Raw genomic sequence first — 27,453 nt, 5'->3', positions numbered from 1 at the left:
ACACGCCCCCAAGGACGGAACCGGAAGTGCCTTGTCCAGACCGGAAGTGGTAGTGATTCGGTACACGTGAGCTGCAGGATGGCAGCCCACCGCTCTGGTCCGCTCAAACAGCAGAATAAAGCTCATAAAGGCGGGCGGCATCGAGGTCGTGGATCCGCGCAGCGGGATGGCAAGGGTGAGAACATAGGGTTGGAGGAAGATGGGCTGCTGAGTCGATTTTAACTGCTTTTGTCCTTGCGGAAACTCAGCTCCCAGCCCGGCCTGGACCCAGTTTAAAGGCTGTAGATGGATGGAAAGAGGTCCCCTTTCTTCACCTCCTTCTGGTGCCCGGCACAAAATCCCTTTATAATCTTCCTCCAGGTCGTCTAGCACTGAAAAGCCTAAGTAAGAAGGTGAGAAAGGAGCTCAGCAGAGTAGACCAGAGGCACCGCGCCAGCCAGCTCCGAAAGCAGAAGAAGGAGGCGGTGAGAGGAGCAGGGACTGGGGATGGTGGGCCTTCACAATCGTCCTAGGCGGATAATGACTCGTACTAGAAAATGTGACCCTGGGAAGGGACCGAGGTGGATAAATAACCCTAGAGCACGTCTCAGTGTGCAGGTCTAGACTCATGCTAGAGCATTCTTTGCTTTGGTCCGAGCCCCTGCCCCATTCCTTGATATACTCGTCGCGTTTTACAAGAGATTCGGGAGGGGTGGTGGTTGGGGGAAGAGTAGGACATTCGTAGTGTTGTTGGAAGGGCAATATTAGAACAAACTACTAAAACATTGAGGTGTTCTCTGGTCTCTGGTCCTTTGTATTTGCAGGTTCTGGCAGAGAAGAGACAGCTGGGCAGCAAGGATGGCCCTCCTCATCAGGTACTCGTGGTTCCCCTGCACAACAGGATTTCTCTGCCAGAGGCGTTTCAGCTGCTTCAGAATAGGGACACTGGAACAGTACACTTGAATGAATGGGGAAGCACCCACAGCTTTATGCTGTTATGCCCCGTCTTGAAACATCGATGGTTTTTCACATCTGCCAGGCCAGGTTAGAGTATACAGTATTTTCTATCATTATGTATTGAATAGTGGTGTGTGTGTGTATATATATATATATATACACACACACACACACACTTTTTTTGTTGTTAATATGTGCTGGAACTGACCACCTCTTTTTACTGACTTTGTTTTCAATATTTAGGGGATCTGCACACTGTACTAGACTTGGCTAAAGTGGCCGATACCATCCTGTTTCTTCTTGATCCACTAGAAGGCTGGGATAGTACTGGGGATTATTGCCTTTCCTGCCTCTTTGCCCAGGGCCTTCCCACCTATAGTAAGTGATTTGGGAATACTGGAGACCATGGAAAAGTGATTTAGCATTTATTGTGCTCCTATAATTGTTTCAAGGTGCTTACAATTTTCTTTTTTGATTACAGTTTACATTCAATATTATTTTGTACAAGGTGCCTTTGTATTTCTGGATTGCCCTTTGCCCAGAGGAAGAAGAGTATAAAGTTTGGTTTTACTTTGTAATTTCTTTAAGGCTGCTGAGTGTCGGTTTTCGAGTGATCTCTAGGTTCATAACTGCTTGTTTTGTGAACTTGCTTGGGGGATTTTCATGTAGTGAAGCAAGAGGTCATGAAGCTCTTTTCTCTTTTGTTCACAGCACTAGCAATCCAGGGGATTTCTGGCCTCCCACCAAAGAAACAAATTGATGCCAGAAAGAAGCTAAGTAAAGTTGTAGAGAAGCGCTTTCCAGATGACAGACTCCTTTTGTTAGACACTCAGCAGGAGGCAGGAATGCTGCTCAGGCAGTTGGCTAACCAAAAGCAACGGCATCTTGCTTTTCGAGATCGGCGGGCCTACCTATTTGCTCATGATGCTGACTTTGTGCCTAATGAAGAGAATAACTTGGTGGGGACCTTGAAAATCTCAGGCTATGTTCGTGGACAAGCTATGGATGTAAATAGCTTGCTGCATATCATTGGACATGGTGATTTCCAGATGAAACAGATAGATGCCCCCATGGACCCTTTCCCTTTAAATCCTAGAGTGATCAAATACCAAAAGAACCCAGGCGTGGCAATGGAGGTAAGATTGATATTCTTAAAAGACTATATTGCAGATTCATCTGTAAGCTGGTATAGGCTGGGTGCTAGTTTCAGAGAAGGTAGTGTGCATGCCTAGACAACTACCCTAGTCCCTGGAAGTGACTGCTAGTTTGAAGTAAGGTGCTAGTGAACTACTAATACCTTGCTAGGTTACATGTTTATCCAGCACTCTGTAGATTCCTTACACAGCAGTTGGCTCTTGTGTCTTATAGAAGACACAAGAGTAGTCTCTTTCCTCAGACAATTAGATCAGGAAAAAATGGCAAACACGTGAAGTAAAGATTGAGAAAATGTGGGTGAGGTACAGACCTGTTGTGGGAGTTGAGAAAGTAGACTGACAAGCTTCACAGAGATCACACTTCAGCCAGGTGTTGAGAAGGATGAATGGGATTTATGAGTCTTAGATGAAAGACTATCCTAGAACATAGAGATAACATAAACCTAGCATAATGATGGATCAAAGGGTGTCTTTGAACTCTGAAGAACAATCAGCTGGATGGGAGTAAGGTATAAAATAAACAGATACAGCCCTGGCTGGTGTAGCTCAGTGGATTGAGCACGGGCCTGCGAACCAGACAATCGCAGTTTGATTCCCAGTCAGGGCACATGCCTGGGTTGCAGGCTGGTTCCCTGCAGGCCAGTTCCCAGCAGGGGATGCATGAAAGGCAACCATACATTGATGTTTCTCTCCCTCTCTCCGTCCCTTCCCCTCTAAAGATAAATAAATAAAATCTTAAAAAAATAAATAAATAAAATAAAATAAAATAAAATAAACAGATACAAGTGAGGCCAGATTATGAAAAACCTCAAGAGCCAAGCAGAGATTTATGAGTAGACTTAAAATACTGGGAAATAAAACCATTTGCAAAAACTCCACAAGTTTTTGTTTCATTTTATTTCTTTCATCTTCTACTCGAGGACTATGTTATTTTCAGATATTTTGGTTATTATTGCTTCTCGGCCTTTTGGCTAAGATCAAGTGTAGATACTTTGGTTACTATGTTAGACCAGTAGATTTTTGGTTAATGTTTGACTGACCATCACCTGCTTTTGGTTTTTAGATTTGTACTACAGATGCTGTAGCTGATATGGAGGAAGACCTTAAAGTCTTAATGAAAGCAGACCCTGACAGACAAGAATCTTTGCAAACAGAGGTTATCCCAGATCCAATGGAGGGGGAGCAAACCTGGCCCACTGAGGAGGAACTGAGTGAGGCAAATGGTTGGTAGTGGCAAGGTTGTTTTTACAGTAATTCATATGGCCTGGAGTTGTGAGGTTTGCCTAGCTGCTCACAGTTAATAAGTGGAGTGGGATGAGAATGTATTTGGAGGTCTGTCTCCTCTCACCCCCAAATGCTATATATAGTGTGCTTAGTGTTATTATTTGCACTAAGCAAATATTGCACACAGCTTTGCTCAATTTCTCAAAATTACTTGGTATTGTTTTCTAATGAATAGATAAATAACTTTGGATTCATTACAAGGTTTATTTAGTTGTATAAGTATTCAACTTACACAACTAAGTAATTGTATTACTAGCATTAGCAATCTAAGTAATTATATTACTGCCTCTTTGAGGCAGGTGAATTAAACTTGGAAGTAGTAGTCTGTTTTGCTCATAGTGTCTGCTAGAATTTCTAGTGTTTTGATTGAGTGAGAATACCCAAAGTAATAGGGGAAAGGTGGTATATAATTACTTGTTTGGGCTTTTACAGATGTCTTGAAGGAAAATTCCAAGGTGGTAAAGAAGGTTCCCAAAGGAACATCCAGTTACCAAGCTGAATGGATTTTGGATGAGGATGGTGAAAATAGTACAGAAAGAGATGAATATGATGATTTAGAGCATGAGAATTTCATGGAAGAGGAATCTCAGGTGAGGAAATGGTCCGATCGGACACTTCTGTGTATAGCCCCAAATGCAAGGCAAAGTGCAATCCTAACCTTCAGGTGCATGTGTGGTTAGTTTTTCAAGAATGACTTTGTAGTTGTCGGGAATGAGATTAATTTTATGACCGGAGTGTCTTAGAGTTGAAACAGTTTGGACTAGGTGCCTAATAAAGTTATTTTATTCTTAGTTTCAGTCTTTTAGGGTAGAGGTAGGTATGGGTGTCTTCTGAAAGTGTAATCTTTTTAATTTAATTTTTATTTTTTTAAATTTAATTGTTGTTCAAGTACCTGCCCATGACCCCCATCCCAGCCCACCCCGCTGAAAGTGTAATCTTACTCCACAGGATGAGAGTAGTGAAGAGGAGGAAGAGGAGGAATGTGAAACTATGACAATAGGAGAGTCTGTGCGTGATGATCTGTATGATGAGAAAGTGGATGAAGAGGCTGAGGAAGAAATGCTGGAGAAATATAAACAAGAAAGACTGGAAGAGATGTTTCCAGATGAAGTAGATACGCCCCGTGATGTAGCTGCTAGAATTCGGTCAGTCAAGTCCAAAATCAATCAGTAAATTTTAACTTAAAATTTATGTGGCTCAGAGTTGTATCAGTGTGGTGCAAAAGAAGAAAACAGCCCTGACCAGAATGGCTCAGTTGGATGGGCAACCTCCCACAAAGCAAAAGGTGCAGGTTCTATTCCTAGTCAGGGCACATGCCTAGGTTGTATGTTTGTTCCCCATTTGGGGTGCTTAGGATGTTTCTCACATCATTGTTTCTGTCCCTTTCTTTCTTCCTCCCTTCCCCTCTCTCTAAAAAAATTAATAAAATCTTAAAAAAGGAAAAAACTGGCCCTGGCTGATGTAGCTCAGTGGATTGAGCGTGGGCCTGTGAACCAAAGTGTCGCTGGTTTGATTCCCACATGCCTGGGTTGCAGGCCAAGTCCCCAGTTGGGGGTGTGCAAGGGACAAACACACATTGATGTTTCTCTCCCTCTCTTTCTCCTTCCCTTCCCCTCTCTCTGAAAAATAAATAAGTTCTTTTTAAAAGAAAACTGTTCTGCCTCCGAAGAGCTAACATTCTATGGGAGAAGATAAAACCTACATTCAGGAAACAGTAATGCATTATTAGCTTTTAAACTATGTGGTATAGACAAATAATGTTACTATAATGACTGAGAAATACTCAGATTAATTTGCAAATGCTTCCTATGTGAACTAATACTCAATTGAAGTAGTGTTTGGAGATTGGGGGAATTTGGGTGGAACCACAAAAATAAAAGCATGGAGGTGTAAGTGATCATTTCTGCTCTGGGGGTCAGTCGGACTAAACCCAGAGAGTTAGTTGGATATTAGAGAAGGAAGCCTTTCATCAAAGGTTGTGTTCCTCAGGTTAAGGAGCCACTCCCTGATAGGTACCAGTAAGTCACTGTAAATACTTCATCCTTTGTCAGTGAGAAGCTTGGGTTTGGTTTAGAAATACTTGTTAAAAACTGTTTTTGGCCCTGGCTGGTGTAGCTCAGTGGGTTGAGCTTGGGCCTGCAAACCAAACAACTGTGGTTCGATTCCCAGTCAAGGCACATGCCTGGGTTGCAGGCCAGTTCCCAGCAGGGGATGCACGAAACGCAACCATACATTGATATTTCTCTGCCTCTCTCCTTCCCTTCCCCTCGCCTCCCCTCTAAAGATAAAGAAATAAAATCTGAAAAAGTGTGGTCTTGATTTAGACTGCTCCATTATCTTGGGAGATACTGGTAAGAGTTACTTTTAAGTTAGAGCCTGAGCCATTTTATTGACTTGAGTGAAAGGGGAAGTAGCACCATATAAATTTGACTAGAATTTTTTTTCAAAATCTCCTATGTTCTAGATTTCAGAAATACAGAGGCCTTAAAAGCTTCCGCACATCTCCATGGGACCCTAAGGAAAACCTTCCTCGAGATTATGCTCGGATTTTTCAGTTTCAGAACTTTACTAATACTAGGAGACGCGTCTTTAAAGGAATTGAGGAAAAAGAAGCTGAAGGAGCTGAGGTACCTGCCTTCGTTTATTGACGTCTGCAATTTGTTCCCAGTTGCCAAGGTGCCCCCTCCTTCACTCTTCTTGGCAAAAGTCCCTTATTTGGTTTTGTGCTGTCCATACCTGAATTAGAGGTGCCACTGGGTCATTGATAAGAGTGGTATTGGGAGCAAAGAGGTATCAGAAATGTTAACTAGAAAAGTTTAATCCGGAGAGTTGAGGCATCTGTGAAAGGCAGTTTTGAAGGGTGAGGGTTGGCTTTAGGGTAGTATGAGACTTTTAACATAGTATGAGAACTGTTTCATCATTTTTGAGGCCTTAAGGGTAAAAGTGTGATTGTGCCCTGCTTTCTTCTGGCAGGTTGGCTGGTATGTCACACTCCATGTCTCTGAAGTACCTGTCTCTGTGCTTGAGTACTTCAAACGAGGAGCACCCTTGATCGCGTTTTCTTTACTGCCTCATGAACAGAAGGTTAGTATTTGGTGGGAAATGGTGGGAAATGGGAGTTATGAAACTTTCTGACCAGTTTTGCCTGGTAGTCTAAAATTTTATGACATGCATTTTGCTCATTGGATTAGGAATAGGGGTGACAGAGAAGTCAATGATGGTTTAACCCAACATGTCTGAACCTGTCTGAAGCATCTCAGTGATGCATCCTGTGTGGAGATGACTTCTCTGAGATGATTGTATTTGTCAGATCAGATTTTAACCAAGGGTTGGCCGGTTAAAAACAGAAGGTTTTTGCTGAGGTGTAGATCTCTTTTCTCTTGACAGCCAGCAGTCATGTAGATTGGAATGTATGTGAGACCTTTGGTCTTCAGCCAGTGAAGGTAAGGGTTGAGAAAGAGAAGGGGCTTGAATAACTGATTTTGAGTGAGTGCCTTGAAGTCACTGACCATGTGGCAGATACCGAGCCATTGCATGTTAGACATGAGAGTGTCAACTAGTATAGAAGGGTAAGTGAAAGCTGTGAAACCAGCCTATGTTCAGCTCAAATGCCAGTTGTTGGTGGAGGTAAAAAATGAATCTGGCTCTCATTATCTATACTACACTATGAATTAGCATAGTCAGGTTTTGTTTTTTTATTTTTATTTAAGATTTTATTTATTTTTAGAGAGGGGGGAAGGGAGGGAGAGAAACATCAGTATGTTGTGGTTGCCTCTCACACACCCACAACTGGGCACCTGGCCTGCAGCATCAAACCAACAACGCTTTGGTTCGCAGGCCAGTGCTCAATCCACTGAGCCATATCAGCCAGGGCAGCGTTGTCAGTTCTTAAAGTGAATCTGAATCTGTCAGTTTTGTTTGCCGCCTTTCAGGGTAAGCTGTTCTAGATACGAAGTACTCTTTTTCTTACTTGGCCCCTAGATGTCAGTACTGAATATGGTAGTAAGTCGGCATCCTGGCAACACTGAACCTATAAAAGCTAAAGAGGAGTTGATCTTCCACTGTGGGTTCAGGCGCTTCCAAGCCTCCCCTTTATTTTCTCAGCACACTGCAGGTAAGCAGTGGGGAACCTTCTGGGTTCTCGTCTATCCTGTTGTCTTTTGGGGGCCTATAACTATTGGTGGGGAGGTATAGAGTACACACTTTCACATTCCAGGCCTCTGGGTTAGAGATATTTGCAATACTGTGGTTTAGGAGCCAATGATGTATTTATTCAAAATGTCTGAACCTGTCTGAAGCATCCCAGTGATGCAACTTTTGTGTGATACTGAGGCTTCTTTGTCATGAGTATTTATTCCAAAGTAGGTGTGTGTGTGTGTGTGTGTATTCACTTTCAGAGAAAGGGGAAGGGAGGGAGAAAGGACAGGGTTGGGGGAGACATTGGTGTGAGAGAGAAACATGGATCGACCTGGGCTGTAACCCAGGCATGTGCCCTGACAGGGAATGGAACTGTTGGCCCTTTAGTTCACAGGTCAGTGCTCAATCCACTAAGCCACACTAGACAGGGCCCCCAAAGTAGATTTTTTTTTTTAAGATTTATTTATTTTTAGGAAGGGAGAAAGAGGGAGAGAAATATCAGTGTGTGGCTGCTTCTTGTGCACTCTCTACTGAGGACTTGGCACCACCCCAGGCATGTGCCCTGACTAGGAATTGAACCGGCGACCCTTTGTTTCACAGGCTGGCACTCAGTCCACTGAACCACACCAGTCAGGGTCCAAAGGAGATTTTTCATCAGAGTTGGCCACTTTATAAAACTGATGTGTCAAAGTATGGAATCCTTGGCATCTGATACACCAGTGGCAGTGTTGGTGAAGGCTAGTGGGTTGCCCACAGTTGGGTAAAGCAAGAGATGTGTGGTTTCTGAGATGTTGAGACTGGATGGGTGTTTGGAGAATGGCGACCAAGGACACTTTGATGGCAAAAATTATTGTACTACATATTAGGAGTGGGAAGCGGTTTTGTGTACTAAGTTGAGGGCTTATGAACATCACCTACACACCCTTAGCTCATCAGTGGCCAGAGGAAAATGATGAATGATGTGGGAACTCTGGGCAATTTCTGTTCTCATCAGCCATGCTGTCCAAACGAGGGATTAACTGTTCTTTCCCTTAAAATATTTTATTTCCCTTGACTTTAGTATTGAAAAAAAGAGCAGGGTTTCACTGAAGGTAAACACAGAAGCTTCAGATAGTTCTCAAGATCAGAGGTCAGAAAATCATGGCCCTTGGGCCAAGTCTGCCTCACTGTTTGTGAAGTTGGAAACTTTGCCTTTTTTTAAAAAATATATGTTGACTTGGCTATTTTGTGCTGCAATGACAGAATTGAGTAATTGGAACAGAGACTGTATAGGCCACAAAGCCTAAAATACTTACTCTCTGGTCCTTTGTAGAAAATATTTGCCAATCCTCACTCAAGATTAAGAGGTGTCAATTTAGTGGACGTATTCTCTATAAAGCACTGGTTCTCAAATGAGGTAAGGGTAGAATGTATTAGAATCACTGGAGAACTTTTTCAAACAGAAAATATAGTCCAGGCTCCAAGATTCTGTCTCGAGTTGAAAAATCACTGATAGGTTGGGTTATATCTTACAGGTACATTGAGGCAGGAAAATATTTTGAGATCTAGTGGGGTAAAGAAACATAAGTTGCCTTGGATGTAAAAGCTGCAAAAATACAGCTTTACACAGGCCTCTGGGTTACCTATGGTTCCTTTAAATGTTTCTGGTTTTCATTTTTTAACCCTTATTATGACAGCGGATAAACATAAATTTCAGAGATTCTTGACTGCTGACATGGCCCTGGTGGTGACAGTGTATGCCCCCATCACTTTTCCTCCCGCATCTGTGCTGCTTTTCAAACAGAACAGCAATGGTAAGTTGAATTCACAGAGGTAAACAGACCTGCAGGTCCCCAACCGATGGAACATGGGTTTCTGTATTTCAGTTTGGGAGTCAAATGATATGGAGGTGATAATAGTTTTCAGAATGTCCCAATCTCAGCCTCTCGGCGGGTCTAAGGCAAAGATGACAAATGGGGTTTAATCTTGCATGTAAACTTGAGCTCACTGGTAGAGACTGCTCAGTGCTATATTTCAGACAAGTTCTGGGGACACGCTCAGTGGGAATATCACTTAATGATATTTGCTGTGGACCCATGAAGGCAACATAGTACATCCATACTTTAAGGTTTTCCTAAGATCTATCAGAGGTCTTTAAAGTGGACTAGAGCAGTAAGTGCTTTGGCCTGTAGACTCCCGCTGCTCTGCTTTTGCCCCTTAGGAATGCACAGCCTCATTGCCACAGGCCACCTATTGTCTGTAGATCCAGATAGGATGGTCATCAAGAGAGTTGTTCTGAGTGGTCATCCTTTCAAAATTTTCACTAAGATGGCAGTGGTGCGTTACATGTTCTTCAACAGAGGTAGGTGTGAGGGTTGGGCTCTGATTGCCTATGTGGGTGAGGGTTGGGTTTCTGTTTTGAAGGTAAATGTTGCATCTTGGTCTTCTGTGTATTTCATTCTAAGAGGATGTGCTGTGGTTTAAACCGGTGGAACTGAGGACAAAGTGGGGCCGCAGGGGACACATCAAGGAGCCTATAGGTAAGAGAACGTGGCATTTGGAACATGATTTAGGTTTCTGTAGTGCTACTAAATCACTATTGAGGTAGAAGACCATCAGTAAAATTTTTTATTTTAATTTGACTGGTTTGCTGTGTTTTCTTTCTAGGTACTCATGGCCATATGAAGTGCAGTTTTGATGGGAAGCTAAAATCTCAGGACACAGTACTGATGAACCTCTATAAACGAGTTTTTCCCAAATGGACTTATGATCCATATGTACCAGAACCAGTACCTTGGGTGAAAAGTGAGATTTCTTCAAAAGTGCCAGAAGTGGACATGGAGTAATGGATTCGGTGGGATTCTGTCTCATTGTTACTAGTTAGCAACCTAGGGAGGGAACCTACAGGTTGTAATTGGGCAAAGTTTGTGTCTACTTTAGCCTAGAAGTCTGCTGTCCCTTTTTGCAAAAGGTTTTTCTTTGCCTTGATAAGGTGTCTCAGATAAGTATGGATGTTTTTTGATTGCTACTTCATCCAAAAAAACTATTAAATCTTACTGAAATACACACTCTCCATTAGGATTTTGAAAGCTCTCTAAGATGGGAAGTTAATTGTGACTAGGAAACAAAATTAACAAGTGTCTGGAGACACTGAACCCCATTTCTTCCTTATGAATAAACTAAACAAAAACAGATTGATAAGGAGTTGGCCTTTCAGCCTGCTTCATCCAGGTTACGGAGGTTAAGTCTACATTTCCACCACTGAGCACAACACAAATGTTCCTTACTTCTGGGGAAATCGTTTGAAAATGCTGAGACAGAACAGCAGCCACTCCAACACCAGCTGTAGGTTCAATAAGCAATTTCATCCTCTCCCACACCAGTTGGGTTGCATACTGTTGGTAGAGAAGGGAGTAAGAATTAGTGAAATGGGGGGAGGAAAGCCTAGTTGCTGGGCCTTTTCAATTAAAGCCTAATTAGTACATGTATGTACATATGTACATATATACATACATGCTTGCCAATGAAGAGCTGTGCTTTTTCATTCTAACTCTGCTACTGTTGAGGGCTCTCCCAATATCTCAGGTACCCTCCCCCATGTCATGAGTCAAGTCCCCAGTGGATGAGTTGCTACTTATAAGAAGTATCTTTTGGTTAAAAAGTTATTACATTATTTTGTTAACTTTCTTTCCTGTTGGCGCCTTACCTTGATTTCATCCTCTCTGACAGTGAAGACTTCGTCCACGAGGTCCCTTATAATAGGCCAGGTATTTAAGCCAATGCTGGATTTGACACCATCTGCTATGGTTTCTGGAGGATAGGGGTTGGGGGTCAGTTCCCCTTTCAGTTTGGATTGGTAGCAGTCATCTGCATTCAAGGGTTCAGCAGCATATACCTTCACACTAGGTCTCAGAGCCTGGGAAGAGGAATATTAGACATGTCACCATCAGCCACGTGTTTTGCCTGCATGCCTGCAGTAAAAGAGGCAGTACAGGTAACACATTTCTAACCAGGCAAGAGCCTTCTCTGTGATATGTAATGAAAAATTACTTTAAAGCACTTAAAATTGTGTGCCTAATAATGGCCTTCATTTGCCTAGGTCACATGTGGTTCTATTGGTAACTTGGGAAAACAGCCCCTGGCGTGAACAGAAGGTTGGTGAGAAGGAATTGAGGGAAAGGACTGATAGGGTGCTACTCATTGTAATTGCTTTTGTGCTGTAAAGTCTCAGATTAAGAAAAATCAGATAGTGTGGTAGAGAAGAGTCTTCAATCTCAAGTGCTAAGAAATGATGGGAAGGAACAGCAATTCAGGGGAAATGTTAAGCAAGTGCCACATTATACTATGATGGGAAATAAAACCCTCTGTGCCTAAAGTGGGGAGTCTTCCAGGAGTTGTTTTCTCACCTTAACTGTAATTGCAATTCCAGCAACCATTCCTCCTCCTCCTACAGGTACCACCAGTGCATCTACCAAGGGAACCTTTAGTGAGAAGAATGTAAAGTATAAATAGGTCTGTTAAAAAAAAGCCCTGGCTGGTGGGCTTTTTAGCTCAGTGGCTTGAACAGGGGCCTGCGAGCTAAGGAATCATGGATCGATTCCCAGTCAGGGCACATGCCTGGGTTGCAGGCCAGTTCTCAGTGGGGGACACACGAGAGGCAACCATACATTGAGATTTCTCTCCCTCTCGCCTTCCCTTACCCTTTAAAAATGAATAAAATCTTTAAATAAATAAATGTTAAAAAAAATAATCAGTTTTTTATGTATAGCAAATAGTTGATTCTATAACCAAACACCAGATTTACCACTAGCCCAGTAAGAACTGATGAGGCTTACCTGGTTCAGCACTTCCATAGCAATCGTCCCCTGCCCAGCTATCACTGCAGGCTCCTGGTTGGGATGTACCATGATGCCTTCTGTTTCTTCCATAATTTGTTTTGTAACTTTTTCTCTGGCCTGAAAGCACATTAATTTAGCTTACTTGATTTGTATTTAGTAGTGTTTCCAACAAGTTAGCTCTCATTTAATGCTTTATTGGCCACCTCCTTTTTTGAGACTGGGCATGGGGGACATATCTGAACAAAACAGTCCCTGTGCTAAAGGGAGCTGTGTGCTGATGGGGGGGCTGGGATATGTAAGTAAACAAATGGTTATGTCTACATGCTATGGAGAAAAGTTAATTCACACAGGGTACCTAGGAAGGGCCTCTGGTAGAGTGACATTTTAATAGATGTGAATCGGACCTATCTCTAGAACATTCCAGTGAAGTAATTCCAAGTGCTAAGACTACAAAGTAGGAGTGCTTGGCCTTTCTGAGAAATTGCTGAGTGATTGGTTTGGAGTATTAGGGGGAGCATAACAATAGGGTGAGATTGGAAAGATAGGAAATGGGCCAGTTCATCTAGGCCTTAGGTGATTAGAACTTCGGTTTCCACGGTGTATGAGGTGGGAAACCATTGGCGGATTTGGGGCTGACAAGTTCTAAGTGGATAGATCTGGTTGCTCTTTGAAAACAGACTAGTGGGACAAGGGTGGAAATGAAAGGCCAGTTAGGAGGCTACTAAATCTACATGGTAATGGTAGAGGGTGTTACAAGTAGTTGGATGATGGAAATATTTTGAAAGAGCTAAGATTTGGATGTGGGATGCAAAAGAGTTACCAAGATGACTTTTTTTTGAGCAACTTAAAAGGATTAAAGTTGCCATTTACTGAGATAGGTGAAACTGGATGAAGACTAGTATAGGGCGAATAAGATGCGTGGGTTTAGACACAGCAAGTTTGAGATGCCTAATTAAGATATCCAAGAGGGAACACTGGGTAGCTGTTGGATATACACATCTGGGTTAAGGGCAAAGGTCAGGGCTGGAGTTAGCGTGTAGGTGGGCAGTACTTTATAAAACTAATAAGATCATTTGAGTAAGTGTAGATAGAGAAAAGGTTGGGTGTGCCAATATTTAGAGATAAAGGGAAAACAGGAGTGAGAGGAAGTATCCAATAAAGTAGGAAGTTTCATTTGACAGTGAAAACTTAAGGTGTTACTGAACATGGCTCTCTTCCTCACCTCATCACTCTGTTCACTGAACACTATGGAGGCTCCATAGGCTTGTATTCCCAGTTTTTTACAGTTGGGAGCTGTCTGAGGCACCACAATATAAGCAGGAATTCCTGAGATGGACAAACACATTCAGTTAGTATAAATCAGGAGGATTTAGGATAGAAGTTTCTGTTCTGTTGCTTGTAATCAGATACATACTCATTCACTTCCCACAGCTATCATTAATCTCACTAAAAGTAAGGATACTTTTCCACTTTTTCTTTTTTTTAAGATTTTATTTATCTTTAGAGGAGAAGGGAAGGAAAGAGGGAGAGAAATATCAATGTATGGTTGCCTCTCATGCATCCCCTGCTGGGAACTGGCCTGCAACCCAGGCATGTGCCCTGACCGGGAATCGAACCGCAAAACTGGTTTGCAGGCCGATGCTCAATCCACTGAGCTACACCAGCCAGGGCTTACTATTCCACTTTTAATGATCCTACCCAGTACCCTGAGAAATCAAGTACCTTCCAATTTGGCAGCATAGGCAAGAGCCTGACCATGATTTCCACTGCTGTGAGTAACAACAGCTTTGGGCTTTTCTGAAGTGGCAGGAATCAAACCTCTGATTGCATTGAGGGCACCACGAATCTAGAAAAAGAAGAAAGTGAAATTTATGTATTTGATTAAAGTTTCTTTTAAAAAGACCAAGGAGCTTTACTAGATTTTCTCTAACACCATACATTCATTCCATCACTAAATCTTAACCAATTCTACTTTCTAAATATCTCGCATGTGTCTGCTGCTACCTTGGTGAAGCCTCATTGCTTGCGTTACCAAACCTCAACTGATCCCGCCTTAAGGATCATTCTCATCTAATATTTCCACTAGGTTATGAAAGTGATCTTTTAAAAACAAAGATTATCTTTTTCTTTGCCTTTTTTTTTACAAGTTGCATGTAGCCTTTCAAATACATGTACTGCCCCTCTCAGTGTTGTAGGCACCAGAATTTGCTTCTAGTTTCCCTCTTACCAGGTTAGCTCACACCCCTGTACCTCTAAGTATGCTCATATTTATACCTGTAGTATTTTTACCCACTCCATGATCTGGTTAAAAGTAGTCATCCTTTAAAACTGATCAAACATCATGTTAACTTCCTTGATCTCCCAGGCAAAATAAGTCGCTTCATTCTCTTTCACCGCACTTTGAAAGTCTCTCTCTCAAGACTCTCAAGACATTCCTCATAAGTCTATTTGTTGACCAGCCTGTCTTCCCCTGCAGGATACAGGGCAAGGCCTACTGTATATATGCCCAATAAGCCATGGCTGAAGCAAAGGGCAAGAGAGAATGGAGAGTTTTTGTTCTGTTTTAGTATAAAAGCTCTCAGTTAACGGGAGAGAGGAAAGGTAGATTCTTGAAGTCCTAGAGCTACCACTTCATAGGTGCTGACACAGTACTAAATGCAGCTTTCAGATTTTTACCTGAAAGGATCTTAAAGTTCAAGTAATGGTTAGAAAATCCAGGTAATGAGTCAACAACAGAAGCCTATCTTTTTGCATAGGAAAGACACTGACATAGTTTGTGTAATAAGACTACACAAGGATTCAGTTGGGTTTAGACATTTTATATTCAGAGTAAGGTAGTCAATAGCAAGTTGACACCAAGTGAGTGCTTACACTTGGTTATGCAGTGGTCACGTGTGCCCGTCTTGCCTTGTAACAGTCCAGTCTGCTGTCTCCGTTTAATTACTAGAAGTTCCTTCTTTCATTCTCACGTCCAAGTTTATAGTCAGTAAACTAGATCGCCCTAATTATAAGCAATGTTGAGATTGTGTACAAGTGGCTCCTCAACACCTGATGCTAAGTAACAAAGTTGGTCAAAGGAAAACTTCTAGGACCCTTTCTTCAGCTATAAAAAGGTATGAATTCTATCTACCTCACTGGGTAGTCAGGAGGATCAAATAAATTTAATATATGAAAAGGGGTTGAAAAGGTACATGACACACTATCAAAAGGGATTTTTACCTTAAAAGATCCAGTTTTCTGGAAGAGTTCACATTTGAAGAAAAGATTGCGCCCTGTTACTTGATTCAAAATGGAGCTAGTTAGCACTGGTGTAAGGTGGATAAAATCTCGAATGTTGATATGAGCTTTTTCAACATCAGCAAAGGAGATGCAGTACTGAGCACACATGGTTCTGAAACCTGGGAATAAAAAAGGGGCAAAAGCAAAGTCCAAGACAATGTGTTCATTGAAAAGGTTTTGAAAATGCAAAACAGTTCCATAGAATATATAGGAGTGAACTACAGTGCAAACCATGAACTTAGGTGGTAATGTATTAATGTAGGTTTAATGGTAACAAATGTACCTTTCTGGTGAGAGATGTTGATAACAGGAGCAGCTATGCACGTATGGGGCAGGAAGGCTTATGGTAAATCTCTACCTCTGGATCAATTTTGATATAAAATTTAAACTGCTCTAAAAATATTTTAAAAATACAAGAATATGCCTAACATAGGAAAATAGGCCTGGGGCCTGTGGTGTTAATGTGGGAAGTGTCTCCATTACTGGGGCTCCAGAATCTTTGTATAAAAGGGAACTTATCTTGAAGCTGAGTTTCTTAGTAAATATAAGGTTTTTTTCTGGCGCTTTTTTTTATTGAAAAAATTTATTTGAATTGTTGTTCAAGTACAGTATTCTGTCTTCTACTCCCATCCCAGCCCACCCCCCTCTGATGAAACTTCATTGGAAGTAATTGGTGATGAGTATGGAAGGCTTTATTAAATTTCACCTCTTATCCACACCATCCATCACTTGGTTGCCACTGGTCTCTATATTTTCATCATTGTAAAGAACTGCATTCAAAATTTGCTATAAATTTTTATTTTTAAAAAAGTATTTAACAATGAAAAATTTCCTACATTCCTATCATAGTAAATTATGATCATTTTCTATGTTTCCATTTTTTTCAATATACATACTTTATGTGGCAGTTAAAGTCAAAGCAAAAATAACATTTTGTTTACTACTCCATTTGGCTCAATTTCTTCAAAGTCTTCATAATTATAATTTTTAGTAACTATTATGCTTCCATTTTCAGTACTTTTATTGTAGCATTTAACCATAACACTTCTCTTTGTTTTTCCTTATTAACTAACAAACAAAGGCAATGAATGGTCAACAGAAAAACAGAATTTAATTTGTTTCTTCCCCAAACACAACTGCTATCTAAGCTCTGGTGTTTATCTTTCCAGACTCACATATATATGCAAACAAAACTTGACAGGTTTGGTAACTTTTTTTTTTGACGGTGTTATGAATATTGATCTTTGCTTATCAATAGGTATACTTATGCAAAATTTAAACAATTTATTGCTTTTAGAGAGAGAAAGGGAGATAGAGAGAAATATTGATTTTTTGTCCACTTATTTATTGCTTGATTCTTGTGCCCTGACCAAGGATTGAACCCACAACCTTGGTGTATTGGGATGGTGCTCTAAAACAACTAAGCTACCTGGCCAGTGCTTTGTAAATGGCCTAATACTACTTAATACTACTTTTAAAATGGCTTAATACTACTTTTTCTTTTTTTTTCTTTTTTTTTTATTGATTATGCTGTTACAGTTTGTTCTATTCCCCCTTTCATTCCCCTCCACCCTACCCCCCATCCCCACCATTACCCCCCTTTAGTTTATGACCATGTGTCTCAAGTCCTTTAGATTCTATATTTCCCATGCTATTCTTGCCCCCCCATCTATTTTCTATCTACTGTCTATGCTACTTATTTTCTATACCTTCTCCCCTCTTCTCCTCCTCCCACTCCCCTGTTGCTAACCCTCCTTGAGATCTTCATTTCTATGTTTCCACTCCTGATCTAGCTGTCCTTTTAGTTTGCTTTCGTTTTAGGTGTGGTTGTTAATAACTGTGAGTTTGTTGTCCTTTCACTGTTCATGTTTCTTTAACTTCTTTTTCTTAGATAAGTCCCTTTAACATTTCATATAATAAGGGCTTGGTGATGATGAACTCCTTGAATTTAATCTTATCTGAGAAGCACTTTATCTGTCCTTCCATTCTATTCTTTAAAAAAAAAAAACAGAAACAAAAACATAGCTTTACATAACTCTGTGGTTGAACATTTAATTTTGGGGGGCTATAATAAATAATGATGTAATGAATAATACTGTTGTTGCAAGATCTTTGTGTATCTCCATGCCTGCTTTGGGTAGATCCCACCAAATGGTATTTTGCATCAAAAGGCATGCACACTTCTGAGATATTTGATACCCACCCCCGCCGCCAAATTGATTTCCAGAAGAGTTGTAGATTATACCATTTTATACTCCCAACAGCAGTTTCCAAGGAATGTCCATTTTCCTTCATCTTTGCCACATCATTTTTGTCTGTCAATTTAATGAAATGTCTAGTAGTTAGAATTTTGTTTTCTTTAAACAGTGATTAAACTTTTTTTTTCTGTATATCTATTGGCCACTTATTCTTTCATGAATCTTTAGCATACCATTACTGGCTGAATCATCTTTTTCCTTTGAAACGTTACATTTATCAAAATTAAATTTTTATTAATGTTTGGGCTATTCTGGACTTCATATTTTGTTCCATTTATGAGACTGCCAGTTCCTTTTTCAGTTGTTCATTGTATTATGTTCTTCCCTGATTACTCTTTGAAAATTTATTGGCTTTTCTCACAAATAATTCTTCCAAAGGAACATTCGACATCCTTCATTAAGGTTGTCAGAATTTCCACTGTAAAATGAACAAGTGAATTGGGGGTGTGACTGACTTTTAAAAAAGAGTCTTCCTGCCCACAAACATAGGTGTCTTTCAATGTAGTAAAATTGAAAGTAAATTTAATAAAGTAAAATTTAGTAAAGTTTTTGTTTTAGGTTTCTCAGTAAAGTTTTTATAGTATATTTGGGTCCTGTACATATGATTAAATTTCTGCCTAGGTACATTTTTGTTACTTTTGGGGTATTTCTTTCCTTCGATTTTTATATTGCTTACTGGTGATATATATAAAAACTAATAATTTGCATAGTTATCATGTAATGTGATATTTAATAGACTATCTTGTTATATCTAATAATTTTATAGTTCATTCTTCAAGTAATCATGCTATCTACAAATCATTTGTCTTTACCTTATACATACCCCTCTGGTGGCCCTGACCAGAGTGGCTCAGTTGATTGTGTGTCCTCCCACAAGGCAAAGGGAAGCCAATTGATTCCCAGTCAGGGCACACACCTGGGTTGCAGGTCAGGATCAATGTTTCTCTCTTATATCAGTGTTTCTTTCCCTCTCTTTCTCCCTCCCATCCCTCTCTCTAAAAACAAAATCTAAACAGAAAAAAATTTTGTAAAAATATTTATCTTTAGAGAAGGAGAGAAATATCAATGTATGGCTGCCTCCCATGAGTCCCCCGCCGGGAACTGGCCTGCAACCCAGGCATGCGCCCTGACCGGGAATCCACCCGCGATCCTTGGGTTCACACGCCTGAGCTCAATCCACCGAGCCACACCAGCCAGGGCAGAAAAAATTTTTAAAAATATCCCTCTGGTAACTTTTTCAGTGACTTCATAGTTACTGGTTTAATGTAGATTTGCCACCTCCTCCTGAATTAATTTCAGTAACATTCTTGGCAAAATAATATCTAATTTAAAATTAGTATAATATACTATTAATATTTCTAAGTATTCTTCATATCTGTGGTATTCACTCATTTATTCATTCATGAAATACTGAGCACTTTCTATGTGTAGGATACTGTTTGTTTGGGGTTACAGTTTTAGACAAATAGACTTGTCTTTGCTCTCATGAAGCTTATGATCTAGTGAAATGATGTGTAATAAGTTATCCCCAAATGACCATGTATTTACAAATAGTGATAGGTGATATTAGGGAACTGCGTTATGATAGGATACTATAATATGGGGCCTTATTTAGATCAGGTAAGGTCCTCTATGGAGAAGTAAATTTAAGTTATGACCCATGAGATGAATGGGCAAATAAGAAAAGTGTTTCAGGTAGAAGAAAAAACATGTGTGAGGCTTTAAGGAGGACAAGAGGTTGGCATATTCCAGGAACTAAAAGGAGGGCAATGTATCTGAGAAGAGTGATCCAAGGGCAGTGTGATAAGAGGCGAGAGTGAAACTGGTTGGCAGGGTCTAGATTGTAAGGGACAATGGATCATGGATTTTACTTAAGAGCAACAGAATGCCATTGGAGAATTTTAAACAGGAAAGTGACAGGTTGGAATTCATATTTTCAGAAAATCACTCTTATTATTTTATGGTGAATGAAAAGGAAAGAGATACGAGTGGTATCAGTCATTTCAGCTAAGTAGTGTTATGAGTTGTCCACATGAAAGACAAGAGGGACCTGGATGATGAAAGTGAAGGTAGAAAAAAACAAACACTCAAGATACATTTTGGAAAAACAAACCTTATTTAAAAAATGGGAGAATCTTGACTGGTGTGGCTCAATGGGTTGGGCATCGTCCTGTAAACTGAAAGGTCTTTCATTCAATTCCTGGTCGGGGCATGTGCCTGGGTTGTGGTCCAGGTCCCTGGTTGGGGGTGTGTGTGAGGCAAGTGATCCATGTTTCTCTCTCACATTGATGTTTCCCTTATTCTGTCTCCCTCCCTTCCCCTCTCTCTAAAAATAAGTAAAATCTTTTTAAAAAATGGGTGGACTTATATAGACATTTCCAAAGAAGATATACATACAAATGGCCAACAAGCACATGAATAAAGATGCTCAACATCACCAATCATCAGGGAAATGCAAATTGAAACCACAATGAGACAATACTACCTTATGCCTGTTAGAATGACTATTATTTAAAAAAACAAACAGGAAATAAGTGTTGGCAGGGATGTGGAGAAACTGGAGCTCTTGTGCATTGTTCGTGGAAATGTAAAATGGCGTAGCTACTATGGAAAATAGCATGGTAGTCCATCAAAAAGTTAAACATAGGTTTACCATATGACCCAGCAATTCCACTTCTGGGTATATACCCAAAAGAATTCAAAGATCTCAAAGACGTATTTGTACACCTAGGTTTATAGCAGCATTATTCACAATAGTCAAAAGTGGAAGCAATCCAACTATCTCAATTTTTTTTTAATTGATTCCAGAGAGAGGAGATGGTTGGGAAAGAGGGAGGGAAACGTTGATGGTTGCCTCTTGCATGTGCCATGAGGACCAAACCTGCAACCCAGGCACGTGCCCTAACCAGGAATCAAACCCTGTGACCTTTTCATTTGTGGGATGACACCCAACCCACTGAGCCACACCAGCCAGGGGCCCTACTATCTATTGACAGATGAATGGGTAAACAAAATCTGATTTTATATTTATATATATATATAATGGAATGTTATTCAGCCTTAATGAAATGGAACGTTGTTCATGCTACAACATGGACAAATCTTGGGGACTTTATGCTAAGTGAAATAAAAAAGACACAAAGACAAATACTTATGATTGCACTTATGTGACGTACCCAGAACAGTTGAATTCATAGAAAGTAGAACGGTGGTTGCCAGAGGCTTGGGGAAAGGGCAGGAAAGTTATAGCATTAGGGTATAGTTTCGGTTTTGTAAGATGGAAAGAATTCTGGAGATTGGTTATATAACAATGTGAATGTATTAACACTATAGGACTGTACATTTAAAAATGGTTATGATGATACATTCCATATTATTTGTAATTAACCACAACTAAAAAAACACACAGAGAAAAAGTTACATTTTGGAGATTATAATTAGGCCTCTTGGCTGCAAGTGATAGAACCCCAATTTGAACTGGCTTAGGCACAAGATAGATGTGATGAGATTTATTGGCTCATGGAACAAAAGGAAGAATTAAACAATGGGAAGGGCATGGATATGGACCTTCAGGAACAACTGGAACCAGGGATTTGAGATTTTCCAGGACTCTCTGCTTCTCACCTCTGCTGCTTTCTGCATGTCAGCTTCATTCTTTTTCATTGCAGATCAGTTCCACATGGCAGGATGCGTGGCTGCTGACAGCTCCTGTGTTTTACATTTTATGGCTTCCACACTGAAGAGGGATTTTCTTTCTTAGTTTCAGTTCAAAAAATTCTGGGTAAGGACTCTGATTGGCCCATCTTGGCCCAGGACCAGTAGCCAAGGGTGTGAGGTCATTTAAGACAATACAATGCAATAGTCAGAAGTATGTACAGAAACATGAAAAAGAAACAGAATGATTCCTGTAACACATTATCAATAATGTACATTTAAAACACATACATACATAACATACTATATATTATTTTAAAATATGTGTGTATCCAAGGACATTTTTCAGGCATATTAGGGCGACGACTTAAGTGGGGAGGGTAGGAACATAGTAGGAATTGGAATGAAGGGAAAAAAGATAAAATGAGAAAGGCCTTGATGATGTGAACCAAACAGTATGATTGCATTAAATTTCTGTACCTGAGGGAAAAGTAGAAGCAAATAAAGAGAGGGAGACAGTAAGAAGGAAAAAAAGAAAAAGACAAAAAGAAAAAGAGAAAGCATTTCTGTGAGTGAGGGGCAATTTTTGAGAAAAAAAGAGGAGGATGTTGAGGTGAAAAATTCCATAAATATCCACTACAGAGACAGAAGAGACAGATCCTAATACTGGATTGAATGTGGCAAGTGAGAGAGACAAGAACTCCTGGGTTTTGTCTTGGTGGTAATTTATTGAGATATAAGAATGACAAATAAGTATTTTAGGAAAATCAGAGATTTGATGAGCTAAGTTTGAATTACTTATGAGACATCTGGGAGGATGTTCTTTAGCTTTTTTGTTGTTGTTGCCAGAAATGTGTGTATTTTAATATCTACTTTATTCCTGAAGAATGAGCTCTTCAATTTATTTATCAAGTACTGTTCTTTCTCCCTTATTAATTTCTGATTTTATTTCTTTCTTCTATGTTCCCTGTAATTTTCATTCTTTAAAATTAATAATAAAAATACCTGAATATTGCTTTAACAATATACTACAGGTTTTGTGTACAATATTTTCATTAACCTTAACTTCTAAAGAACCCATGATCTTAGTTTTGTTTATTTTTTGACCTATGAGTTAATTAAAACTGGTGTTTTAAAATTTTTCCAAATGCTTATAATTTTTAAATTTGTGGTTATTCATTACTCGTTTTACTACTTTATGCTTGGCAATCATGACCTGTCCAATTTTTGTTTGTTGTTTATTGATTATGCTCATAATGTGACCAAATCCCCACTGGAATAATTTAAAACATTATAAAAATGTATAGGCCTTTTAGTCTCTTCCATTAAATTGACTCTCTCTTCCACAAAGATAACCACTTTAAAAAGTTTGGTATGTATTCTTCCACAGCTTTTCATAAATTTATATAGAAATTTACATATGCAATAAATAGGTTTTGCTGCACTCAGAGTCATACTCTATAAACAGGGGTGGGCAAAAGTATGATTACAGTTGTTTGTATGGAAAATACATAATAATACAAGAACAAACTTTGTGTTTCACATACTCACAGTTATAAATGTACTTCTGTCTACCTCTGTATTCTGCAACTAGCATTTTTTAAACTAACATAACATCTTGAAAACTGTCCCATGTCAACACATATTTCAATTTTTAAAGTGGTGGAAAAAAATTTTAAAGAATTAAAAAAATTTGATTCTTAGAGTAAGGGACAGGAAGAGAGAGAGCGGGGAGAAATTCTGAAGGAGGGAGGGGGAGGGAGGGGGAGGGAGGGAAGGAGGGAGAAAGGTAGGAAGGGTGGGAAGAGAGAGAGAGAGAGAGAGAGAGAGAGAGAGAGAATTTTTGTTCTTATTTATGCATTCATTGGTTGTGCCCTGACCAGGGACCAAACCCACAATGTTGGTGTATTGGGATGACACTCCAACCAAATGAGCTACTTGGCCAGGGTCATATTTCAATTCTTTAAACTCAGAAGCTTTCATTTGATACAGGTCTAAAATATGGTTGTCTTTTCATTTACTTTTACCTGGTATTTCATGCGCTCTTTAAATCTGAGGGTCGAATTTAAATCTTCTTTAGAATATTTTATTTAATATTAGTGAGAGGGGAAGGGAAGGAAAGAGGGAGAGAAACAATGATGTGTGAGAGATACATGGATTGTAGCCTCTCACATGCTCCCAACCATGGACCTGGCCCACAATCCAGGCATGTGCCCTGGTCAGAAATCAAACCAGCGACTTTTGGTTCACAGGCTGGTACTCAATCCACCAGGGTGAATTTAAATCTTAAATTCAAAATTTCCCATCCAGTTAGTGAATTTTTTTTTTTTGACCATCGAAAGAATTTAATGTATAAACAAACAGCACAGGAAATGTGAATTTTCTTGTATTATTTCTTTGATTAATGCTCCTCCACAGTCAATTCTGTTACCACCTTCTGGAGTTCATATTTGATTATTACTTTTCTGAATCCATTCTCCATGTCTCCTATCCTTACCTCTAATAGTTTTGTCTATTATTATATTTTCATTCTAAATTCTGGTAAATTTTCTTGAACTGGTTTAACTTCTGCATATCTCACCTGCAGTTCACTGACACTATTGCATTAATTTGGCAACAGTGTTTTTCCTGTTCACACAACTTTTCTTCAGATTATTTTTCCATCTTAAAAAAAAAAAAAAAAAAACCCCAACTGATGAAATGTCCAATTTCATGAACCTTCCTTCCTATTTCTTTCTTATGTTTTAAAGACTGTCATTTGCTCTGACCACTTAAATCACTTCCCTTTATTTGATTTTTATTGGGGATATACTGGTTAATAAAATGACATAGGTTTCCGGTGTACAATTCTAACACATCATCTGTATATTGTGTTGTGTGTTCACCACTCCAAGTCAAGTCTCCTTCTATCATCATTTATCCCCTTTACTTTCTTCCACCTCCCCCACCTCTCCTTCCCTCTGGTAATCACTATATTGTTATCCATGTCCATGACTTTTTTTTTCTTAATCCCTTTACTACCATCCCCTGCCCACACAGGCCTCCAAACTGCCTCCTCTCTGACAGCTGTCAGTCTCTTCTCTGTATCTATGAGGCTGTTTCTAGTTTGTTAGTTTAAAAACAAGCTAGATTCACCCTGACTAGGTGGCTCAGTTGGTTGGAGTGTCATCCCTACACCAAAAGGTTGTTATAGGTATGATCCTTGGTTAGGGCACACACCTAGGTTGCAGGTTCAATCTCTGGTGGGGGAGTGTATGGGCGGCAACTGATTGATGTTTCTCTCTCTCACTCTCTCTCAAATCAATAAAGATATCCTCGGGTAAGGATTAAAATAAATGAATAAATAAATAAAATAAACTAGACTCATTATATTCCATATATAAGTGAAATCATATGGTAGTTGGCTTTCCCTGATTGGCTTGTTTCACTCATAATGTTCTCCAGGTCCATCAGTGCTTTTGCAAAAAGTAAGATTTCCTTCTTTTTATGGCCGAGTAGTATTTCACTCCCCTACTTTTGGACCATTGAATATTTTACTGTACCTTACTGACTTTCTATATCTGCTTAACCTTCTGGTGGCAAGTGTCTGTCATGTAATAGGAACTGAATGAGTTTCCTCAGAGATGATTCAAATCCTTTAGGTCCACTCTGAGGAATAATTCATAACTATTTAAAAGCAGGGATGTCCAATTTTTTGGTGTCTCTGTTCCACACTAGAAGAGTTGTCTTGAGCCACACGTTAAATAACAAACACCAACAAAAACTGATGAGCAAAAAAAGGTTTTAAATACATTTACGATTCTGTGTTGGGCCACATTCATAGCCATCCGAGGCCATGAGTTGGACACCCCTGGTGTAGAGATTCAATAGCCTGCAGGGATTGGAAGGAGCAACAGATGGAGGAAAGCAGCAGCCTTGGGGCATGGTGTTTCATCACAGTTCTGAACGGGAGCTACAGAACAAGCAGTTAAAGTACCAGTCTCCTGATTTAAAGATGGGGAGAAAAAAAATCAAACTGAGCTCCAGGGAACTCAAGTAAGTAATTTTTCCAAAAATCCAATCGTACAGAAATTCACAAACCGACTTACAATACCTCCTGATTTACTTCCACACTAACCCTGCCCTCAGCAAGAGCCAATTACAGTGTACTTTTTAAAAAAATATATTTTCTTTATTTTTTAGAGAGAGGGGAAGGGAGGGAGAAAGAGTGGGAAAGAAACATCAGTGTGTGGTTGCCTCTCATGTGTTCCCTACTGGGGACCTGGCCTGCAACCCAGGCATGTGCCCTGACTGGGATCGAACCAGGGACCCTTTGCTTCAGAGGCCTGTGGGCCATCCACTGAGCAACAGCAGCCAGGGCCAATTACAGTGTACTTTAAAAAAAAAAAAAAGGCAAGAGGTTTGGGGATGTACTTTACCATAAAGGAGAATACTTGGATCTGGTACTCATCAATTGTATCACCCAGGTAATATAGTAAGGTTCTCTGAGATTTCGCTTCCTCATATTTGAGGACGGGGGGGTGGTGGTGGGAATAACAATAATTACTCTTACAAGACCTTTAAGGTCCCAAAATAAAGGCCTGGGGCACTAGTCCGGCCCTGTGGTGGGAGACCCTGGCCTAAGGTGAGTGGAGGAGGCCGGACTGTGGGTTGTCTTTGTCAGCCCGAGCCCCAGACCAGCATCAGTATTCTCAGCAGAGGCAGTAGTCACCGCCGCCACCGCCCGCCTATCCAGACTTCGCCCGGCCTCACCTCACCTCAAAGGCGCCGCGCCTCCAACTCCAGCCTCTGCTCACCTTCCCCCGACACCGCCTCTGCGCATGCGCAGCGCCCGTCTCCCACGCCCCGGCTCACGTTCCGTGTCTTCCCCACAGAAGTGCCTGAATGTTTTTCCTCCCAGTGCGGCCACCGTCGTTTGGGGAGGAGGGCGGGAGGGGGCGGGGAAAAGGGTGGGAGGTGGATGAGCGCGCGCGCCGCTCCTCCGTCGTGGTTTCCTGGCTGCGCGCGGCGGTGGCGGAGTAGCTGCAGCTGTTGCAGCAGCAGTGAAGATGGCGGAAGGGTTGGAGCGTGTCCGAATCTCCGCGTCTGAGCTGCGAGGGATCCTGGCCACTCTGGCTCCGCAGGCCGGGAGCAGAGGTGAGTCGCACCGCCCAGCTCCTGGGCCGGGCCTGCCCGCCCCGCCTCCCTCTCCTCTGCCTCCTCCCTGCTCCGTTCGCTGCGCTCTGGAGCCCCCGCCCCTTCCCTCAACTGTGGGGGCGGCGGGCGGAGGGCTGTCCTTCTCCCCGCTCTACTAGCCCAGGGTCTGTGTGGGGTTCCGCTCAGCCAGCTCGGGCCCCCTGTGGACAAGTCCAACCCTAGTGCCTGCCTCCACCCCCTTTCTTACAGAGAAGGTGACTGTTCCCCTATTGCCCCAATCGTGTTAGACAGCCCGAGGATTCTCAGCCGTCAGGAGACAAGACAAGGAGTGGGCGCTGGGGTCTGGTGGAGGCCCCGGCGTGTATCGTTCACAGAGCAATCGTCTGCAGGCCTGCCCTGTCACCTATTTAGCAGCGTTGGAGAGAAGGAACTGAGGAAATTGTGGAGGAAGGAAGCTTGGGACTTCCTTGCTGAACTTTTTTACCCCAAGACAGCTTTCTGAAGACTGCGCCACTGAGGGATCCAGGACCTCAGTTGACTCTGCTCTGGTTTGGCTTTGGCATGTGTGGGTCCTGTTTTTATCAGAGAGAATGCTCAACTTGCAAGTTAAAGTCTAAAGTCTCTAGGCACACCAGGAAGGCTCCTACGAGGATTCTAGTGTCTCCCCTTTGTTAGGCAGTGGAGTTGTGTAGAATGGTAGTTATGCTTCTGCAGACCTGTGGCCAAAGTCTATAAAATTGGTTTTCGTTGGTCAACCGAATTGAGTTACTCAGGTTGTTTTCTCCCTCTGCTGTGGAA

General features: G+C 40.9%; 3 protein-coding genes and 2 non-coding genes across 17 annotated transcripts in view; 4 read left to right on the top strand and 1 right to left on the bottom strand.

The window, feature by feature from the left end:
* Positions 1 to 61: 61 nt before the first annotated feature.
* Positions 62 to 11,865, top strand: TSR1 (TSR1 ribosome maturation factor). Its single transcript, XM_037133718.2, has 15 exons — positions 62 to 175; positions 361 to 464; positions 804 to 1,023; positions 1,180 to 1,314; positions 1,648 to 2,072; positions 3,154 to 3,313; positions 3,807 to 3,964; positions 4,323 to 4,519; positions 5,839 to 6,001; positions 6,348 to 6,458; positions 7,356 to 7,488; positions 9,188 to 9,304; positions 9,712 to 9,852; positions 9,956 to 10,030; positions 10,158 to 11,865. Exons 1-15 carry the CDS (start codon positions 79 to 81, stop codon positions 10,334 to 10,336), a joined length of 2,415 nt encoding a protein of 804 aa, XP_036989613.2. The 5' UTR covers positions 62 to 78; the 3' UTR covers positions 10,337 to 11,865.
* Positions 6,578 to 6,668, top strand: LOC119040700 (small nucleolar RNA SNORD91 family). Its single transcript, XR_005080911.2, has one exon. It is a non-coding gene; the product is annotated as a small nucleolar RNA SNORD91 family (small nucleolar RNA).
* Positions 7,624 to 7,718, top strand: LOC119040699 (small nucleolar RNA SNORD91 family). Its single transcript, XR_005080910.2, has one exon. It is a non-coding gene; the product is annotated as a small nucleolar RNA SNORD91 family (small nucleolar RNA).
* Positions 10,096 to 26,468, bottom strand: SRR (serine racemase). 13 transcript variants are annotated; one of them, XM_053662744.1, is made up of 10 exons: positions 26,277 to 26,468; positions 24,101 to 24,183; positions 21,490 to 21,668; positions 15,548 to 15,726; positions 14,051 to 14,174; positions 13,551 to 13,654; positions 12,326 to 12,445; positions 11,897 to 11,971; positions 11,197 to 11,406; positions 10,096 to 10,885 (listed from the first exon to the last, which is right to left on the bottom strand). In XM_053662744.1, the coding sequence occupies exons 4-10, from the start codon at positions 15,713 to 15,715 to the stop codon at positions 10,670 to 10,672; spliced, it is 1,017 nt and encodes a 338-aa protein (XP_053518719.1). In that variant the 5' UTR covers positions 15,716 to 15,726; positions 21,490 to 21,668; positions 24,101 to 24,183; positions 26,277 to 26,468; the 3' UTR covers positions 10,096 to 10,669. The 13 variants fall into 13 exon arrangements, with proteins under 13 accessions (XP_053518719.1, XP_036989617.1, XP_036989621.1 ...); XM_037133722.2 differs by lacking the exon at positions 24,101 to 24,183 and adding an exon at positions 17,811 to 17,922; XM_037133726.2 differs by lacking the exon at positions 24,101 to 24,183 and adding an exon at positions 17,853 to 17,922.
* SMG6 (SMG6 nonsense mediated mRNA decay factor) overlaps positions 26,465 to 27,453 on the top strand; it is a 237,378-nt gene continuing 236,389 nt past the window's right edge. Inside the window, exon 1 of the mRNA XM_037133716.2 lies at positions 26,465 to 26,655. Within this exon, the coding sequence (XP_036989611.2) occupies positions 26,568 to 26,655 (88 nt within the window). The 5' untranslated portion in view covers positions 26,465 to 26,567. The remainder of the gene's footprint in view (positions 26,656 to 27,453) is intronic.

Source organism: Artibeus jamaicensis, unplaced genomic scaffold, assembly GCF_021234435.1.
Source record: "Artibeus jamaicensis isolate MK-2021 breed Jamaican fruit bat unplaced genomic scaffold, CSHL_Jam_final contig_2790, whole genome shotgun sequence".
Taxonomy (NCBI): Eukaryota; Metazoa; Chordata; class Mammalia; order Chiroptera; family Phyllostomidae; genus Artibeus; species Artibeus jamaicensis.
The sequence above is the reverse complement of the archived record's forward strand: the minus strand, read 5'-3'. Positions and strand labels throughout refer to the sequence as shown.

What these genes read in the sequence shown, in the direction of transcription:
- TSR1 (XM_037133718.2), top strand. Translation starts at nt 79, where the DNA reads ATGGCAGCCCACCGCTCTGGTCCGCTCAAACAGCAGAATAAAGCTCAT. An exon ending in GGAACTGAGTGAGGCAAATG is followed by an intron (nt 3,314 to 3,806) that starts GTTGGTAGTGGC and finishes GGGCTTTTACAG; the next exon opens with ATGTCTTGAAGGAAAATTCC. An exon ending in TACTGCCTCATGAACAGAAG is followed by an intron (nt 6,459 to 7,355) that starts GTTAGTATTTGG and finishes CTTGGCCCCTAG; the next exon opens with ATGTCAGTACTGAATATGGT.
- SRR (XM_037133727.2), bottom strand. Translation starts at nt 15,715, where the DNA reads ATGTGTGCTCAGTACTGCATCTCCTTTGCTGATGTTGAAAAAGCTCAT. An exon ending in AGAAAACTGGATCTTTTAAG is followed by an intron (nt 14,175 to 15,547) that starts GTAAAAATCCCT and finishes TTCTTTTTCTAG; the next exon opens with ATTCGTGGTGCCCTCAATGC. An exon ending in TCAGTGAACAGAGTGATGAG is followed by an intron (nt 12,446 to 13,550) that starts GTGAGGAAGAGA and finishes ATGTGCTTTCAG; the next exon opens with GCCAGAGAAAAAGTTACAAA.